Source organism: Phocoena sinus, chromosome 3 (assembly GCF_008692025.1).
Source record: "Phocoena sinus isolate mPhoSin1 chromosome 3, mPhoSin1.pri, whole genome shotgun sequence".
Taxonomy (NCBI): Eukaryota; Metazoa; Chordata; class Mammalia; order Artiodactyla; family Phocoenidae; genus Phocoena; species Phocoena sinus.
In genome coordinates, this window is record NC_045765.1 from 146,819,985 (window position 1) to 146,838,417 (window position 18,433).

Here is an 18,433-nt window from a genome sequence, read left to right on the forward strand (position 1 = left end):
GCAGGCCCAGCGGCCATGGCTCACGGGCCCAGCCGCTCCGCGGCATGTGGGATCCTCCCAGACCGGGGCACGAACCCGTGTCCCCCGCATCGGCAGGCGGACTCTCAACCACTGCGCCACCAGGGGAGCCCTGCTCTACCATTTTTAAAAGACTAAATTCTCACTTAAAAATTTTAAGATTTTACCTGGGAATATAATATTAAGTTTAGAACTATTCCTCTACCTGAAGTAGAAATAAAAGATATTTTCTTTAAAAAGGTTAGCGTTAACAGCCCCTATATAAATTCTAGAAAGGTTAGAAATGTTTCTACCCAAAGACTGCAGCCAGGTAAGAGTGTTTTTTCCCTGTAATAAGCACATAGGCTCAAAATTTTAATGTTTTTTTACAAACACAAGATAATAGAGAATGAGTATCTCTAAAATACATGGAAAACATCACCGAAAAACATAAATGAGAGAGAAATAGTCTCTCAACTCACAAAAATAAGATGGATGCAACTCTTCCATTCTGTTTTCACGTTGAGTCCTGAGATGTTACACGCGTCGCTTTCCTGGATTTTACTTCCCAAACTGTCTTCCTGTGTCAGAATTTCTGGCGCTGGCCTCTCTTGCCTGCTTTTTCCATCCTGTTTTGAATTCAGCACTTTTTCATTTGCACCCAGCATGGAGAACTACAACATAGCTCCTTGAGTTGATCAGAGTTCATTCTTTTATCATGTTCTCCAACTGCCTGCGTTCCATTTTTAAACAATAGAGGGGGAACGTGCCTCACGCAGAAATAATCCATTCACTTTGGCTTCAGTAGGAGTGGCGGACGCCTCCAGGGAAGCAAGCTCAGGCCAACTTCCAGGACACGCGGCTCTCACTCGCCCTGCCTCACCTCCACCATTACCAGTGTGAGCCACAGCCTCCATCACTACCTAGGAATTGCTCCAATTCTGGTATTCCCCTATTTTCTTAAACTGCCCCATTTTCCTCCTATAGATGGTCTTTTCCAGACATTAAGATAATTTTTAAAACTATTTTCCAGCTGCTCAAAACATTATTGAGGAAAGACCCTCGTGACGTCATGATAAGATGGTACAGTGATCTGGCAACTTCCCATTCTTCCCTCATTGTCTATTTTCTCCACAAATTATACATGAAAGCGGCAACCTGAGTTTAAACCTATGAGCAGAGTACTAGGCACAAAGTAGAGATTTGGTATATACTTATTCAACCCTGTCCAAATTCCTCATATCCCTACGCCTGTTACATGGGTTACTAGTGGATGACTGCAAGCCTCTCTGGAGTTTACTAAAAGGGAATGTACTAGCAATTTAGATTCCCTCTTTTAACCAAAATCATCATTGTGAATTCTGGTAAAATGTCATTTATTAAATGTATCGTTTCTGTGCTTACTGTCAAGTTCTAACTCTATAAAGTTCTTCTTGAGAAAAAAGGACCGCCTCCCTTTTATAAAACCTGACTTAATTCTATTAAATTTCATCCTTGGTCTTGACACTCATCACTGGCCAGAACTGGAAGGAGTCTATCCCTAAAACAAGTTGCATTTAAAACAGGTAAATTGATGTATTCCTGTAGAGTCTATAATCTGAATACATTTCCAGATCTCTGTAATTAAAGCAGCAATCCGTATTGGGCTACAGCCACGGGGAAGAGGAAAACAGGGAGAAAAAGAGAGGCATCTTTCATCATTATTGGTTTGTTGTACACTTTACCCATGCTTTTAAAATAGAAGTGAAATTTAATCTTCAAAATGAAAAAATAGACACATTTTCTAATAGTAAAATATAAGATTAAAATACTTAAAAATAAAGTGTTAGTGTGAAATAGGGCTTTTTTATATTAAAAAATGAAACATCTTAGATTTGCCTTTCTTGTATAAATCCTCTTAACTTATTAATAGTTACAACTTTCCAGAGTAGCTTTTATGAGACGCTGAAGGAGACGGGGGACAGGGGGGGATTCTTTTTCGAGATATGAAGTCAGGACCTGAATGTATACATCGGACAGAGCAGTTTTCAACTTCAGATCTGTCCACCAGCGCTAGAGAAAGGAATGATGTATTTCCTACCTTGAGACTTTTCATTACGTTTTCTTCTTCTTGGGGTTAAATTCTTTTCAAGGATATTCTACTTGTAAAAATTATTTTATTCTAGCTATAAAATATCTCATTTAAGAAAAACACATTTTATAGCCTTGCATAAAATCCCCGCAAAAGCCATCAAGATATGGAGACATCAGACCTTCAAAACATAAATCTGATCGTGTGCCCTTGAAATAGTATGAACATTTAACAAAGTGATGTTATATTCTTATATTTGTTTGTCATGAGATGAAAGGCCGGGAGGCATATGGTGATTAATAACAGTTCCTGAGCTTCTAAAGAAATTTTACAACGAAATGATTAACTGCTTAAAAGAATGAGTTTTTCAAGAGCGCCCCTTCTGTTCCATTGATGTCTTTCATCCCATTTATCTCCTTAAAGAATCTCAAGCCAAAAGAATAGGCTTCCTTTTAAGCCACCGAAAAATGGGATCTGATGGAATCTTCCCGTAATTCCCGATGTTTTCCAACGTTGCTTTCTTCTTGCTGGTTTCGCCTCTCAATGGTTATTCTGTATTTCTTCCTGGGTAAAGGGAAAGTGAATGTAGTAATAAAACCTCGCTTGGCTACAAAATACTATGGTTCTCTTACAAAGAATGCCCTCAAGGGACATCTGGGTTTGGGTTAATAAATGAGAAGTGACACAATATGAAACCCTGGTCAAAGATTAAAGTAGTGTGCCCTAAGGCATTGTGCCCTTATTCAAGGAGGAAAATTGGCCTGCTTTCCCAGACGCCATAGAACAAGCCTTCCCCTTCTTCCCTGGGTGCCTCGTGGGTTAAGTCTTGTCTATTCTGCCACAGAAGCTCTCCCCAGCTCCCAGGATATGCCCTAGATAAAGATCAGATGAAGCGTACAGGAATACAATTGTCCCCACAAAGAGTAACATACACCCGCAGTTACAGTTCCATACAGAAATGAAAAAAATCATGGTCCGCTGACCTAAGAATAAGCCACAAACTCAACCACCAAAGATTGCAGAGGAATGAACAGGTCTCAAGATGCGAAACTATCGGTATCTTGAACACACATAAATAGTACAACTTTACAAGACTCGGGGCTTAACCACAGTGGTCACTAAGCATGTGGGTTCTCAAATACTGAGCACAGATGTCCTGAGAGCATAGGCTGCTTGGAGCCACTACGTCCTCTACAGAAGGTGAGCCCAGCACCTGTTTCTAAACTGGAGGAAGCCAGAGACTGGGGAAGTTGATTCTCCCTTTGTCCAGATTCCCTCTCCACTTTCACATGTGGTGGGCGGTAGGAATGGGGTCAGAATATTTGTAAGCCAAAGACAGCAGTGGCTCTGTGGCCCATAGGGGGAGGCAATAGAAACCCTGACCCACTGCCTGGTATGCTAACCCACTGACCACCAAACCAGCATCACGCCAAAGGAATGGCTCAGTTCTTCTCACCACATGCTTTTTGGGTAAGAGCAAGATAGGCACAGGTCACAAGGAGGATCGTTCAAAGGCAAGTGGCAAAGGCAATTAAGGGGAGTGAATTTTAAAACCTTGTAAAGTGGTCCTAACCTGAAAAAGTAGAAGGCCATTAGCAAACCAGCTCCTAGTAAGGCTCCCACAACAATTCCTGTCACCGCTGACTCTTCTAGGCCACCTGCTTGAAAAAGAAACAGAGATAATCTGAGTTCATGTTGAGAAATAGCTAGAAATCCCTCATTCTGACGTTTCAGTCATTGAAAACTTTCATTCATTGGAAGGTGTTTCTCAATTTCCCACTTGGGGCAAATTTTCCAATTTTCCTTTCTTTTTGAGAACTATTTTCTAGGGGATCCTGTTCGTTGTTGTGGCAGTGGTGGTTGTGGTTTGGTTTGGGGTTTTGGGGTTTTTTACCAAGTGCAAAGCTTAAAAAGCACTTAAGGGCTTCCCTGGTGGCGCAGTGGTTGAGAGTCTGCCTGCAGATGCAGGGGACACGGGTCCCTGCCCCGGTCCGGGAAGATCCCACATGCCGCGGAGTGGCTGGGCCCGTGAGCCATGGCCACTGGGCCTGCGCATCCGGAGCCTGTGCTCCGCAACAGGAGAGGCCACAACAGTGAGAGGCCCGTGTACCGCAAAAAAAAAAAAAAAAAAAAGCACTTAAGAAAATACTAGATGAATGTTACAAAAAAAAAAAAGTGAGCACAGTGGGAATAAAGCAGGTTCAAGGAGGATTTGAAGAAAACTGGAAACTGAGGTTTTCAGATCTAGCCACACTCTTGAGTTTACAGGCAGAGAAGACAACCATGGAGACCATGGGACTGAGACGGCTCTTCTCATTTTCAGTGTCACTTGGATGGTGACACTTCCAAGTGCTGGAAGATTTGGTGAGAAAATTCATTGGGTTAATGTTCTGTTTCTAGATGTTCTCTCACCAAAGCCAGAGTTTCATGTCAAAATGTCTTATATAGCTTCGTGGAAATGTAACAGTTTGAAACAATCAAGTTCAGTAGTGTCCCAGTTATTATATAAAAACGATAATAGCGAGCTTATGTAGAAAGAGTTTAGGACACAGTCTTATATGCATTCGTATTTAATCCTCAGAGCAGTCCTAAGAGTGGGATACATTTCTTTCATTTTATATATGAGAAAACTGAGGCTTAAAGAAATGGAAGGAACGCTCCCGGGTTCACAAAACCAGTAAGTGACAATGGTGGGATTCCAAATCCAGGCCCAATAACTCCAGAGACTGTGTTCTTAACATATTTCTGCCTTACGCCTTCCCGTAATTATTGCATACACACAAATACCTCACAGGTTAAAGACTGTTCCCAGAACATGAGGAGCACACATACATTAGCCTAAAGTGAACAAGTTCCCTGAAAGGTCGATACTCACTTTGCCCTCCCTCAATAGCTTATCAAAGGGTCTCGCTAAAGCAATGATTTCCAGCCATTTTCCTACTTTTAAGTTCCTTATGAGACCCTCCACTTGCTTCTATATTTATGACAAGGCTGCTCATAAATAACAGATTTCACACTTATTTGCCAATTTGTAAATTTTCAGGTGCCTAAGGGACACTGGTTCTAAGGGATAAGAGGATAAATACAAACAAAGATGAATAAGTGAGTGACATTTAGTATTTGATATTTTAATCTTCCCTAAAAGTGTAAACTTCAAATACTAAGAAATTATAGTACGAGATGTAAAAATAGGGAGATGCCTTCTACCATTTTGGAAAAGGATGGAAGGGAAGAAGGACCTAGAAACCTCTGCTGAAGGCGGATGCCAGTTTGTGAATTGTTCCCATGGGCTTTACCACATCAGAAACAGGAATCTACACTTTCAGGGCATGACCCCTGTATTATACTGATACCGTAGATGATGAAACACAGAGCGAATTAAGTCTCTAAACTTACATGCTTTGCAAGGAGAGCTGTTTGTGTGCTCCACCATTCTGGTTTCATCTATTCTCAGCTTTAAAGGTCCCCAAGGATATTTGACATTCGGCCGCATTTCAAAACGACCTTCTTTTCCAAAGTAATCACCAATAACCTATATAAAGGCAAAAAATATATACATATACACACTGAAAGGTCAAAGTTATCTGGTTCCAAAGGAGGCACAGAGTGGGCTCCCCTGTCGTTCACACTGACTACAATGGTGTGTTTCTGAGGACTTTGTAGGTCAAGATTTCCAGGCACCAACAGCACTCTTAAGGTGAGCATAATTTATGGAGAGCGGGCTCCCCATGGCAGGGAAGATGGTTATACAGAAACAGTAAGCTGGGAAGGCATGGCTTTTCCCTTGCTCATGGGAGAGGGTACTGCTTCTCCCACCTGCCACAGAGCAGCCCACGTGGTCAGCCATCTGTCAGGCCCAAGCTCCTTTCAGGGATGAGTGAGGTCAGGACCCACCTTAAGGGTCCCAGGCTAAGTGGGCCTCACACCACTCAGTTAGCTTGGCATATAATTCAAGCATTAAAGAGCGTCTTCAGGAACTTCCCACTTCACCCTCCTCTGGTTGCAAAACTATTCCCCATCCTGACTCCTCTCTGATGAATTTACCCTATTTACACCCCACTTCCAAGCTGAACTCTTTTTCAATTAGTTCCTGTGGCCCGTGAAAAAAATCAGTATTCTTTTATGGGTCAGTTCAAGGTTCACTCTCAGTTTCTGGTTCAACAGCCATTTCTTCAGCTCCCTGAGCCCTGACCTAGAAGTACCTTCGCACCCGGGTTCTCGGGATCCGTTTCCCTTTTGTCTGGGCACCGGCACCCTGCTCCTGAGCGGCCTGTGACGCTCCCTCCCCCTCTCTCTCCTGAAGGAGGCCCAGCAAGCTCTCATAGGCCATTTCATGTCAGAATGAAAAGAATTCTAGATAATCACCAAACTAACAATCACCGGCATGTACTGAGCACATACCAAGTACTTTACACACATGCACTCCTGACTCCTCACCACAACCCTATCTATAATAGATGGTTACTATCCACCTTTTATAGAGGGGGAGACTCGAATATACACGAGACCCAGACCATCGAAGAGTAAAAAACCGTGCAGTAAATGCAGCAAGTGTGGGTCCTGCGGCTCAGCCCCTCCCACAAAGGCCAAGTACGTGTGGACTGAGAGATGCAGGGTCGCAGGAAGTGTGACAGGAGCATCAACTCTGGGTGAGAGCCTTCAGAGAAGCAGAGAGGGAGCCACATTATGGGACCTGAAACACTGCCTATTCCTATAATCTTTATTTATATATTTATCATGTAAAGTTTATACAGTCCTTTTCTAGGTTCCATTTTATCTGGTGTTCATCACGTGAGGTCAGCAAGGGAGAGATTATGATTTCCTCATTACGGCCGAGGAAGCTGAGGCCAAGAGCTTGACACCCCAGGAAGTGTCAGAAACTCCTCTGAGTGTCCAGGGCACCCTTTTCTCTTCGTGATGCTATCCTGAAACTCCATCATCTTTTGAAATACTAATGCAGGTCGAGTTTGTACCCACCCCCGCCAAAACCAATTTTTTTTTTCAAATTTTTAGGGAGGAAGTAATACACAATTTCACTTTACGTCTCTCAGCTGATGATGCTGTCCTGTATCTTAGGACTGAGGTGTGATTCTTGGCCACTTGAAAGGTAAGATTTCCCCACTTAGGATAAATGTGGAACAATTTCCTGAAGTCTTCCCTGATACCCTCAACCAGAAGGAAGCCCTCTCTTGGAAACTCCCTGTGTGCAGCTCATTTTTATTTGGAGGCTGCTTTGGGGGCAGCTATTTGGACACCAGGACAAATACATTCCTTGGAATTTCAACAAGCAGAGGAGCGGCTGGGACAGAAGTCCTGTTTGCTTACCTCCTGGGTGCCCGCTTCCGTGTCGGTCATGGCAATCACGGAGAAATCCCCGTACCGGTCTCCGTTGGCATCTATGGACACCTGCCCGGCAATACCTAGAGGATGAGATGGAAAGGACTCCAGTTGGTTACTTAAAATGCCTCTGTCCGCCAACAAAAACAAGAAAATGAATTGACAGGACTTTTTAAAACAAACTCATGCCACAGGGAATCTCATCAAACTCGGAGCATTTTTGTTGGCATTTGAAAAGACATTGTAATTTCATCTGTGTCTGCATTCCTAAATTCTTAACATTTCTCCATTTAAAAATGAAAAGAAAAAGAAACAAATGACCTTCTTTGGGGAATATGTTAAAGAAAAAAAAAAAGATTAAGGCTAATCCTGAAGCAGTATGCTTATCCCAGAGTTTTGTATTAATTTTTTTTAAAAAATGCAGAGCGAGAAGTAGAGCTGTAGTACAGTTCCTAGACTTGTCATGGGTTCACGTTATCACTGGGCAAACATTATAAAAGAAAACCCATTCCAGGCCCAGGACTCAGTGAATGTGCTTGCCTGTGGGCTCCTTGGACGCCCAGGAGAGCAAAGGGCCTGCTTCGCAGGTCATGGGAGCCAAGAGCAAAGATGAGCTAGTTTTATCTCACTTATGTTCATTCATTCATTGTTTTGGGGGTTTTGTTTTTGTCTTCCAGTTTAATGGAGATGTAACTGACATATCTCACTGTGTGAGTTTCAAGTGTACAGCATAAAGGTTTGACTTACAGATACTGTTAAATGAGTTTAACATTCATCATCTCATATAGATACAGTAAAGTATTCATTGTTTATCCAGTGATAACTAGGGGCTGAGTTTAATGCTGAGGCAAAGATGATCTGGACCACAGTGTCTGCTCAAGAGAGAGGCAGCCTGGACAAGGGGTTTATTTGGCTGGCGCTGGAGTCCAACTGCCTGCATCTGAATCCCAGCTTTCACATTTCTTAGCCTATGACCTTGGGCAAGGATTTAGCCCACTGAGCCTCAGTCTCCAGGACTGTAAAAGAGGCATAATAGTAGCTCCCTGCCAAGAGGCTGCTGAAAAGATTAAGTGAACTAAAATAGGTAAAGTACTTTCAACATGGGTTTAAGAGAAGTCTGTCGTTTCCTTCTTTTGTTATTACTTCTATCGCTATGCCTGGAATCTGGGAGAGGACATTCTGACTGTGCCCACACCACTCAGAAGAGGAGCTGGCACATCTAGCTGGAGACTCCTGGGGGACTCAGTAAAAGAGAGCAGGTCTTTTATAGGAATGTTGGTGAAGCCTCTGATTGAGACAAGCAACCAGCAGAGTGTGGGAGTGTTCTAGGCAGAAAGGCAGCCCTGTTAGTATTTACAAAGCCACAAAAGCTGAAAGGAACCCAAGGGACGGTGAGGTTTTGGGGGAGGTGGCCCATGTGTAGGGAAGGGAACAGTGAGATGTAAAGCTGGAACAGCTGGAACAGGGTGGCCAGAGCATGGAGGGCCTTGAGTGCCACACAAAGGATTTGGATTTACTTTGGTTAGCAATGGTGGCTTACAGCAGCTAATCAATAAAAGCAAATACGTATATACTATTAGTCGATATTAAATATGTCTATATTGCAATTTTCATTAACTAAGAGAATTTATATGTCAGCCACATTCTAAGTATTTGTTTGCTTTCAATTTAAACTGTGGCAAAGTTCAGTGTAATTCTTAATTGGCACCTCTACTGATGTGGTTCTCTCCGGAAGTAAGATGAATGTCTGGGAAAAGGGATCCCAAGGGAAAGCTCCATCCTCTAGTGTGGTTTGGAGAGGGCAAGTATTTGGGTTTACTGTCCTCTGGGTTGCTGTTTGAAGGCCCACTGATTTTTCCAGACTTTGGTCTACTTTGCCGGAAACAGAATGGAGCTACTATTCATCTTGATTTCTTTGTCTTCTTAACATAGACTGATTACAAAGGATACACCTATCTCAAGCTAGCTTATCCTTGACAGTCTATACAACTTTTAAGTAATTAATGTCATTTGAATATATATACATTTATCTCCAAACATATTGGCTGTCCAAAACCATATGCCGTTCTGTTCAGAGGTGTTTGTGATGGTGTGTTCTGCTACGTGTTTTGCAGAGTATTTATAAGGCAAGGTGGCCCTAGTAATCCAAGACCTCACTACACTTTAAGCTATTACAATTCTGCCAAGAAATGGGGTGTGAACCCTCAGGGTGGCCAATTAGCAAGTGAGACTTCACCTGAGAGTATTGTACATAAGGTGAGATCGTCAGGCTGACAGCAGAATTTTCCTGTACATAAGTAATGAGACTTTCCACCCTCACTTCTATTGGCCTGTAGCAGAGCTCAAGGTTTGAGCCACAGTCCTATTTACCTTGTCACTCTGACCTCTCACACAGAGAGGAAATTCAGCTTCTTCCCAGGCCATTTATTGAAAACCTTGAGATTTGGTCATAGGTTTCATGGTAATGAAATCCAAATCTGTCAAATAATGTCCAGAGTATTTTTCCCTTGACAACTTTATGGTCACTTACAGTGACCATTAAAGTTTAAATGGTTTTTAATTTTAGAACAGTTGGGGATTTTTTTATAGTTCTTTTTGGGGGCTACCCTCAGATTGATCATTGTTTAGCAACTAAAATGGGCTCTTCAAACAATTCAAGGTCAAAACTTACCTTGGCTTCAATTATCTTTACATTTGGACAACGAGCTGAGCTATACAGTTGATTGTTTTGGGACTCATTTCGTATTGCCTGTGTAGACCCAGCCCTAGAATGGAAGCATCAGGTTGGACTATGGGAAAATTTAGTCCACGCCCTCTAAACAAAACTGAGTTCCAGCCATTGTGGGCACCTGCCCTTCCCTTAACAACCTCCCTCTGATGACCAAGAGCAAATGACCACATCGTGTAGTGAGGAGTAACTAGGAACAGGATGTGGCCTACCAAGGTCATGTCCACACATGCCGGTTTCTCAGTGCACAGGACACAACTTCTGGGAAATTTGACTCGGTCCTAATATGCCCCCTGACTTATCCTATTTGATTCCAGCTCCTCAGCTGAAGCAGTCAGAGGTCGAGCAAGATAATCCTGGAGGCTTATTTTATTCGTTCATGTCCTACAATCTGTCCAAAGTGAAAGGAGATGTCACTCTAGTTTTGAGTAAGATGTGACATCCACTGAAACCACCAAGGCGAAATGAAATCCACCAAATGTCACCATAGCTGCTGCCCAGACAACTCTCGCCAGAACTTGACCTCTCTGTACCATCCTACCCTTTCTAATAACCAAGGGCAAGACGAGGCAGTGGAGTGGATGGGAGTCCCAAGGGAAAAAAAAACACGTGCCCCAAATCTAGCCTTGATAAATACATATAGGCATAGCCCCAGTGCATTAAAGGGCTCAAAGGACGAGTTGGCATGATGCAGAACTGAAAGGGTCTTTGTCAGTCATCGGCTAGTCCAGCCCCCTTAGTACTGGTGACAAAGAAGAAGCCCAAAGGACTGAGGTCACAGCCAGTGGCTAGGTTGTGGGTTTCCTGACCTCTGGTCAGTGACCTGTATGGCAGTGGTCCTCAGATGCTACCCACCAGCCTACTACAGTTTATCTTCCTCGGCCCCCAGAAAGCCCCCATCTACAAAAGACTCAAGACAGATCCTGACCCTCGACACCCTCTGGTGGCTTTCCATCTCACTCAGGTGGAAACCCGAGGTCCTCAGTGCAGCGTCCAGGCCCACAGGATCTGGCCCCACTACCTCTGACTCTGGCTACCATCACACCGCGGCTCACGTACTGCTGCAGCCACACCGGCCTCCTTGCTCTTACGGCGGCCCTCGGCACTCTCCTGCCAGATACACTCAGGGTCTCTGCGTTTGCTGCTGCCTCTGGAATATTCTCTCCTAATCATCTACATAATTTCTTTCACTACTCTGAGGTCTCTACTCAACCACCACTTATCAGAAAGACCTTCCCGGACAACTCTATTTAAATTAGCAGTCCTACCACAGCCCTCCCATCACTTTCCAGACCCCTAACCTGCTTTACTTTATAGCCTCTGAAGTGGTGTATTTATTCGTTTATCGCCAGTCCCCCTACTACCATGGAAGCTCAGTTGATTGCAGGGAATTTCTTTAGTTCACCGCTGAATCCTCAGCACCTTGACCGGCGCCTGGCACATAGTAAGTGCTCAAGAATATCTGATGAACGAATGAATGAGTGAATCTGAAGTTGATATCTGCAGGGCTCCAGCAGCTGGATCAGTCTCATATTGAGTCTCATGTTCATTTTTTTTTTTTTGACTGATGGGGAGGTGAGGGGAAACTAGCACTCCACATGCTGTTAGCAAGAATATGGACTGGTAGACCTTTCTGGAAGATATTTGGCAATACCTAATGCACTTTAAAAGGTACCAACATACTTTTGGACCCAGATAGGCCATGACTGAGAATGTTCCCTATTGGATGTACTCACAAAAATTCATCAAGATGTGTAAGATCATAATAGCATTTTGCATAATAGCAAAAACTGTAAACAACTGAAGTGCCCATCCATGGGAGACTGGTTAAAGAAATACTTGTACAGCCAAACCATGGAAAAATATGGAACCATCATTTAAAAATGTGCTGAATCTATGAGCGCTCATATGGAAAATTCTTCTACTTGACATACAAGTGAAAAAGCTAAGATGAAGAACGGCATTCATAGTATGACCCTTTTGTGTCAATTTTTTAGATAAGATATACAAATGCATATGTGCTGGCAGAAGGCATAAAATATCTTTAGGCTGAATCATAGGAAATTGTTAATAGTGATTACACTGGGGACAGGGGACTAGAGTGTGAAGGGAAAACTTTCACTTTTCATTTTGTACATTTTTGTAGCATTCAAATTTTCCAGCCAAGAATGGTCTCATTCTTGTACAATGTCTAAATGTCAACGGAGATTGCTTGAGTGATGAGATGACGAGCGATTTTTTTGTTGTCGTTGTTCTTATACTTCTCTGTTCTTAAGCAACAGCTGGTATTCACCATTTTAAAAAATAAAATACAAGCAGAGAGCTCAAATGGACCTGCTTATCATCTCAAACCTCCCAGTTTTGAACAGAGGAATGTATATCTGGGATTATTCCTTTTAAAACTGATCACAGGGCTTCCCTGGTGGCGCAGTGGTCGAGAGTCTGCCTGCCGATGCAGGGGACGCGGGTTCGTGCCCCGGTCCGGGAAGATCCCACATGCCGCGGAGCGGCTGGGCCCGTGAGCCGTGGCCGCTGAGCCTGCGCGTCCGGAGCCTGTGCTCCGCAACGGGAGAGGCCGCAACAGTGAGAGGCCCGCGTACCACCAAAAAAAAAAAACTGATCTCATAACTCTTCACAAACTGATTATTTGTTGTGAATGAGGCTTGTGATTAATTTTAAGAAGCCTAGAGTTGTCATCTAGTAATCAGGAGACAAGGCACTTCCTATTTCAGTGGGACTCTTTCAAAGCACTTTCACAAGCTTTATCTCATTTAATTTTCACAACAAGCCTGTGAAGTGGGTTGATCTTGACTTATTATCCTTCTTCTACAGCTGAGGAATGTAAGACACTGGCAAGGTCCCAAGGTTGTAAGAGAGAAAAACAGAACCAGGAAAGAAGCAGCTTGATCAGCTTCAGAGTGTTGCTGCCTTGTAGACTGAAACCTCACCTTCAAATGTTCTGTTCCAAGTCTGCTGGATAATTTTCCCTCCATCCTTCTTACTGTAACCAGCTCTGAGTACTTCATGTAAAGCCAGGACGTAGAGGAGGATGGCATCGTGGAATCCTTCAACAAACATGTTAACCTGGAAAGGAAAGCCCAGCTGGGTGAGCCCAGACAACAAATGACTCACATTCGGGAATAATGTGGGCAAATCCAAGTGGTTAACAAGTTAGACTCGAGGCCCGTAAGCGATGGCAGAGGTGTGCAAAAGAGTAGCTAACAAGACTCATGCCACAATTTTCCTGGCACTGGCTTAGTCAGGAAAACCCTTCCCCTGTTTGGGAGTTTGGAGAGCAGACAAGATATTACAGAAGTCAAGAACATTGTACCTGTGGGCCAGGTTAAGTATTCCAGGTGCATCAGCCTTTGCCCATAGATGCCTCTGCACACGTGCCCTCCTTCTTCCCACATCTGCTCTCTACCTCAAGCCAACTAGAGTCCAACCTTCCCCCTGAGGTCTTCTCCATCTTCACCAGCCCCTGTGATCTCCATGCTCTGAATGTGGAGCATGGCTAAAAAAACAGTAGGGATCCATTCATTCATATTCAAATACTACCGAACTCCTAGTAGAGCGCAAAGGGGGCAAAGAGAAATGGATGCTGCCATCCCTGCCTGCCCAGCATTTCTGTCCTCTCCTCTACCAGCATCAACATCTCAGTTTCTCTTTCCAATTTGTGTTCTGAGTAGTTCCAGGGCATCTGACCACTCCCTACCTCCAGTCCCTGCCAAGCTCCAAGGACAAGAATGGAAACAGGCCATTGGTTTATCTCAGTTGAGTCCTGGCTCAAGTAAGATAGCCCTTGCGCTCAGAAACATACAACTTCACGTGAAACTGGAGAAGTCACTTAATCCTTCAGAGCCTTGTGTCCTTCTATAAGCACCATTTGGCAAGTTCTGATACCACATTTAAACCCACTGTAACGTTCATTGAACATGAACTGAGCAAATACAATCTTGAAACACTTAGTAGCTTACAGATTAGGTATAAGAGTATCCCCAAATTCCAGCCTTCTTATTTCAGAAGAAAGCATCAAGAATGGAATTCCGTGCAGCAGAGTGAATTGGGCATCCCACAGACAACCACGGTGAGGCATTGAGAGAGGCATTCCTGCCCCAGTCGTGGAAAGAGACCCCGGAGGAAGAGAGCCACCTGGTTCAAATACACAAACATTCACAGAAGACATGGCTCAACGTCCAGTTCTTCTTGGCCTCATCCCACCCTGAAGGACAATAAGTCCTGTTTGCATCAGAGGAGCGAATATCTCAGAATTGCCAAAGCCTAGTGCTGAGAGGCAGGCTAGAATAATGGTTAAAGAGCCTGGGCTCGCCGCCCAGCTCTGCCACTTCCTGGCTGTGCTTTTGCACCACTCTGGGTCTCAGTTTTCCCCATCTGGAAAATGAGGAAAATATTCGTGCCTATCTCAAGGGGTTGCTGTCATGTTTAAGTGAACTAACAGATGTAAAATATGTAAAAGTCAGCACTCCCTGTTAGTTTTTGTTGTTATTGTCTAGAGACAGAGAATTATAAACCTAGGAATCCTGCTTAGCTTCTAATTCCTAATAGCAGTGTTCAAAAAATAAGGGATCTAATTACTATTACAACATATCTTATTGACCCACTTTACACTTAATGGAAACTAAGCCTCCTTGTTCATGCTTTCATATTCCAAACAGTTCTCTTCCACAAAGTCACGTCCTTAATTCCACCCAACTGCGATGGGTGCAGCCCAAGCTAGTCAATTCCACTGACCCTCTGGGAGAGGCAGAGGACAGAAGAGTATGGTTTACCGGAGACCCCTCAGTTAGCTGCTAGACCCAGAGTCTAATCCTGGCCCTGACATGTTAGTTGATCTCTCTAGTCTTCAATATCCTTATCGACTAAATGTGAGTTTAGTATCTACTCATCTCATAGAGCTCTTCTGGGGATTAAATGAACGAGTGCATGTAAAACATCTAACACAGCTCTTGGGACTGTGAAAGCAAATGGTAGACATTAGCTCTTACTGTTAGCCATCAAGTCTCAGAGTCATTATTTTTTTAGGCAAAGCAGAATGGTGTAGAAATAAAATCTACTAGTCAAAGATAATTTTCTGCTGATTGCGCTATGCTAATTCAATTTTCCAGAGGAATATGAAATGTTCACTTAGGCCACGAAGTCATCATGGCTTGAGAAAGTAGCGTGCTGATGGGTTAATGAGTTTTAATGAGTGGACTGTAGCTGTGTAACTTAATCCTCAGGCCACAATAAAAACGATTTTTTCAAAAGATCAATCTTCCCTTTGATAACTGTATAAAAACCACCCTGCTACAGAGGGAAGCATCATAGAATCGTGGAATATGGGAAACATAAGATGCCTTTGAAAAGCCCTGGTCCGATCCACTCCTTACTTTGAGAACCTAAAGGCATCGCTCACCTGCCATCTCCCTGCATTCTGTAAGTGAGAGTTGTTCCATCTACAGTCCTTGTTCTGAGGGAGTCTAAGACAGCCCCTACTTAGACTGTGAAGTACCAGCTGCTGGACATCACCTGTCCACCTTTCTCCCTCCTCTTTCTCAAAATCCTAACCCTGGGCCGCCACGCTGCCACTGGCCACCCAAAGCACAGGACACGTGTCCCAGCACCACCCTCTGTCTGGCTCTTGAGCTCCCTTCCTTCTTGATACGCCCTCTGAGCTGCCCCCTCTACAATCAGGATGGGAAGAATAATTATCTGGCTGAAAAACATGAACTTGGATTACTTCTGTCCTAGCAGGCTTAATGGTAGAAGAGAATAGATAGGCTCTCAATACCTGCCCGCGTCCAAAAACTCATTTTATCTGGGTTTGCAAATGAAACGCAAAATTTACCTTCTTTCCTCTCAAATTGGCTGAGTGTCTCCCTCTCCTGCCAAAATTAGCAGGAGAGCTGCTGGCCCCCACTGAGGTTCACTCACACCCCAGCCCGCTGCGGGGGACGTTTCATAACACCTACCTCATAGGACCTCAAGCCAGAAGCAAGACCCCAGAGACCGTCTTTTCTCGAGGAGAACATTCTCACATCCACACGTGTTTTTTAATGGGAGGAAAGCCCATTAGCACATTATAGACACTGAAAATTGGAAGTGCCAATTTTTTTAAAAAATGAGGGAGAAAAATAAATCCAGAGTATTAAGTTGCCTTTGGAACACTTTCTGCTGGCCCCCAGGCTGAAAGGAAAGAGGTCATCTGGTCCGTCCCCCCCACCCCCCACACCCCCCACCCCCACCCCCACACCCCCCACACGCCCCGCCTCTGGCCAGAACAACACTGGGACTTCAAACTCCTGCCTGACAGATCAGGCAGTGGTTACTAAAGGAAGAAAACAGCGTTCCCTCTTCTGACCGACCTGTTCTAGTAGTAAGCCTCATTTCTAGCCGGAAAGCCCTTCCTTACTGTCATTAGCCATGAGTCTTCCTTAAATTCCTAAATGCAGCCATTCCCCTGCTCGATGGCAGAGTTAAGAGAACAAATACAGTTCATGAGCCCTAGGAGTTTCGTCTCCACCAAACAGCACCGCCGCCCCCCACTGGTGCGTAGATGGACTCCACACAAGGCAGCTGGTGAAGTCGACCCCCGTGAGGGACCAGCTCCAGGATGATAATGATTTGCTCTGTGCATCAAAGTGTCTGTCGTTCAAACAAGATGGAAATCGTTCACCATCTTCCGCTCATTCTGGGGAGTTTGCCCAGAACAAGGAAGCATGCTCTCCCGTCATTTCGTCTCAGTTCCCTTGATTTTGTCCTCTGGTGCTGGCCAGTGGCAGCTATTCCACATAAAAGAAAGCCATTTTTGCCTTTGGCCTTTCTCCCTGATAGCACCTGTCAGCCATGTCTATTTGTTAGTGTAGTTTCTTCTTAATTCTCTATCATGGGAAAAGCTGAATACAAATCTCGTTCTTTTCCAAAGCGGACTCACAGATATAGAGAACAAACCAGTGGCTACCAGTGGGGCGAGGGAAGGAGGGAGGAGCAATAGGAATAGGGGATTAAGAGGTACAAACAATTAGGTATAAAATAAGCTACAAAGATACATTGTACAATGTGGGGAATATAGCCAGTATTTTATAATAACTATTAATGGCATATAACCTTTAAAAATCATGAACCACTATACAAGTACACCAGTACATAAGTACACCAGTAACTTATATAATATTGTACATCAGCTATCCTTCAATTAAAAAAAAAAAGAAATCTAGTTCTTTTTTAACTGAGCATAAAGAGTTGCCATTCCTGACATGGCTCTTATCTGTGACAGTGAGCAGAGTCTTTCTCATTTCTCTTTGGGGAGACAAATTCATAGGTGAATTCCTCAATGCCTGTGCTCCAAACAAGACAGCAGAGAATGCTACATGCCTCAGCTGTTCTTGTAAAGTGATAGTGGACCACCCGGCAGTAATCTCGCTCCCAGGGTCGTCTGGATACCTGAGAAAGCCTGTAAAGCTCTCAGATGGAGACTAGTGAGAGAAAGCTACCAAAGTTAAGCACAAGGCTAGGCTCTCCCAGGGCTTCACTCGTGGTGTTCACATGTACTCAAGCATGTCGTAAGGTGGTTCTGTCTTTCTCACCACAAACCAACGGTCCCAAATGCAAATCAGGAAAGCAGAGGGTTTGGGGCAGTGTTTCTTAAGAGTCTTTTGAAAAGACATGACCCTTAACGTCCCCATCAGTTAAAGGGGAGATCAGGGACAAGGACATTTTGATGGCAGGCAGATAAGAGGAGAGATGGTCCAGGACCTGCCTCTCCCTATCACAGCAGAAACAGTGGCAGCTTCATCTTGAATTATTAGTAATAAGACCCTGAAAATGAACCTTGTCCTGCCCTCCTAGGCCACTGGAGATGGTAGACACAGAAGAAAGTGGCCTGGCCGTGCTGCATGGGGAGGCCGAAGGTTAAAGGACATTATGCATTTGATGAACACTGCACACATGACCTCCATACAATAAAAATAAGATCCTATCTGTTTTCATTCCATTTTCTTTTGAATCATAAAATTTTAAATCTACAATATAGAGTAACAACAGCAGGAACTTCCATAAATCAAGTGATATCACCAATTCTTCAACATCAAAAGAGGGGTTCTCACTCTTACTGGCGTACACCCCTCTTCTATACCAGGCCTTCTATACTGCTCTTCTATACTGGGCCTGCCTTCATGGAATTCACACTTGGTCACTTGCTGACTTATTTTAGCCTTGAGGAAAGTGCAGTTGTAAATTTTTACCCTTATCCTAGTAACTCCGAGGAAATGCAAAGGGCAAGTGGCTTACCAAGAGTCAGG

General features: G+C 43.9%; 1 protein-coding gene across 3 annotated transcripts in view; it reads right to left on the bottom strand.

The window, feature by feature from the left end:
- Window positions 1–367: 367 nt before the first annotated feature.
- Window positions 368–18,433, bottom strand: part of NPR3 (natriuretic peptide receptor 3) — a 73,465-nt gene continuing 55,399 nt past the window's right edge. Inside the window, exons 4-8 of one of the 3 annotated variants that reach the window (XM_032627389.1) lie at window positions 13,082–13,217; window positions 7,394–7,488; window positions 5,465–5,600; window positions 3,642–3,729; window positions 368–2,632 (exon numbers count right to left, since the gene is read on the bottom strand). In XM_032627389.1, coding sequence (XP_032483280.1) covers window positions 2,521–2,632; window positions 3,642–3,729; window positions 5,465–5,600; window positions 7,394–7,488; window positions 13,082–13,217 — 567 coding nt within the window. In that variant the 3' untranslated portion in view covers window positions 368–2,520. The remainder of the gene's footprint in view (window positions 2,633–3,641; window positions 3,730–5,464; window positions 5,601–7,393; window positions 7,489–13,081; window positions 13,218–18,433) is intronic. The other 2 variants (XM_032627391.1, XM_032627390.1) reach the window with 2 other exon arrangements.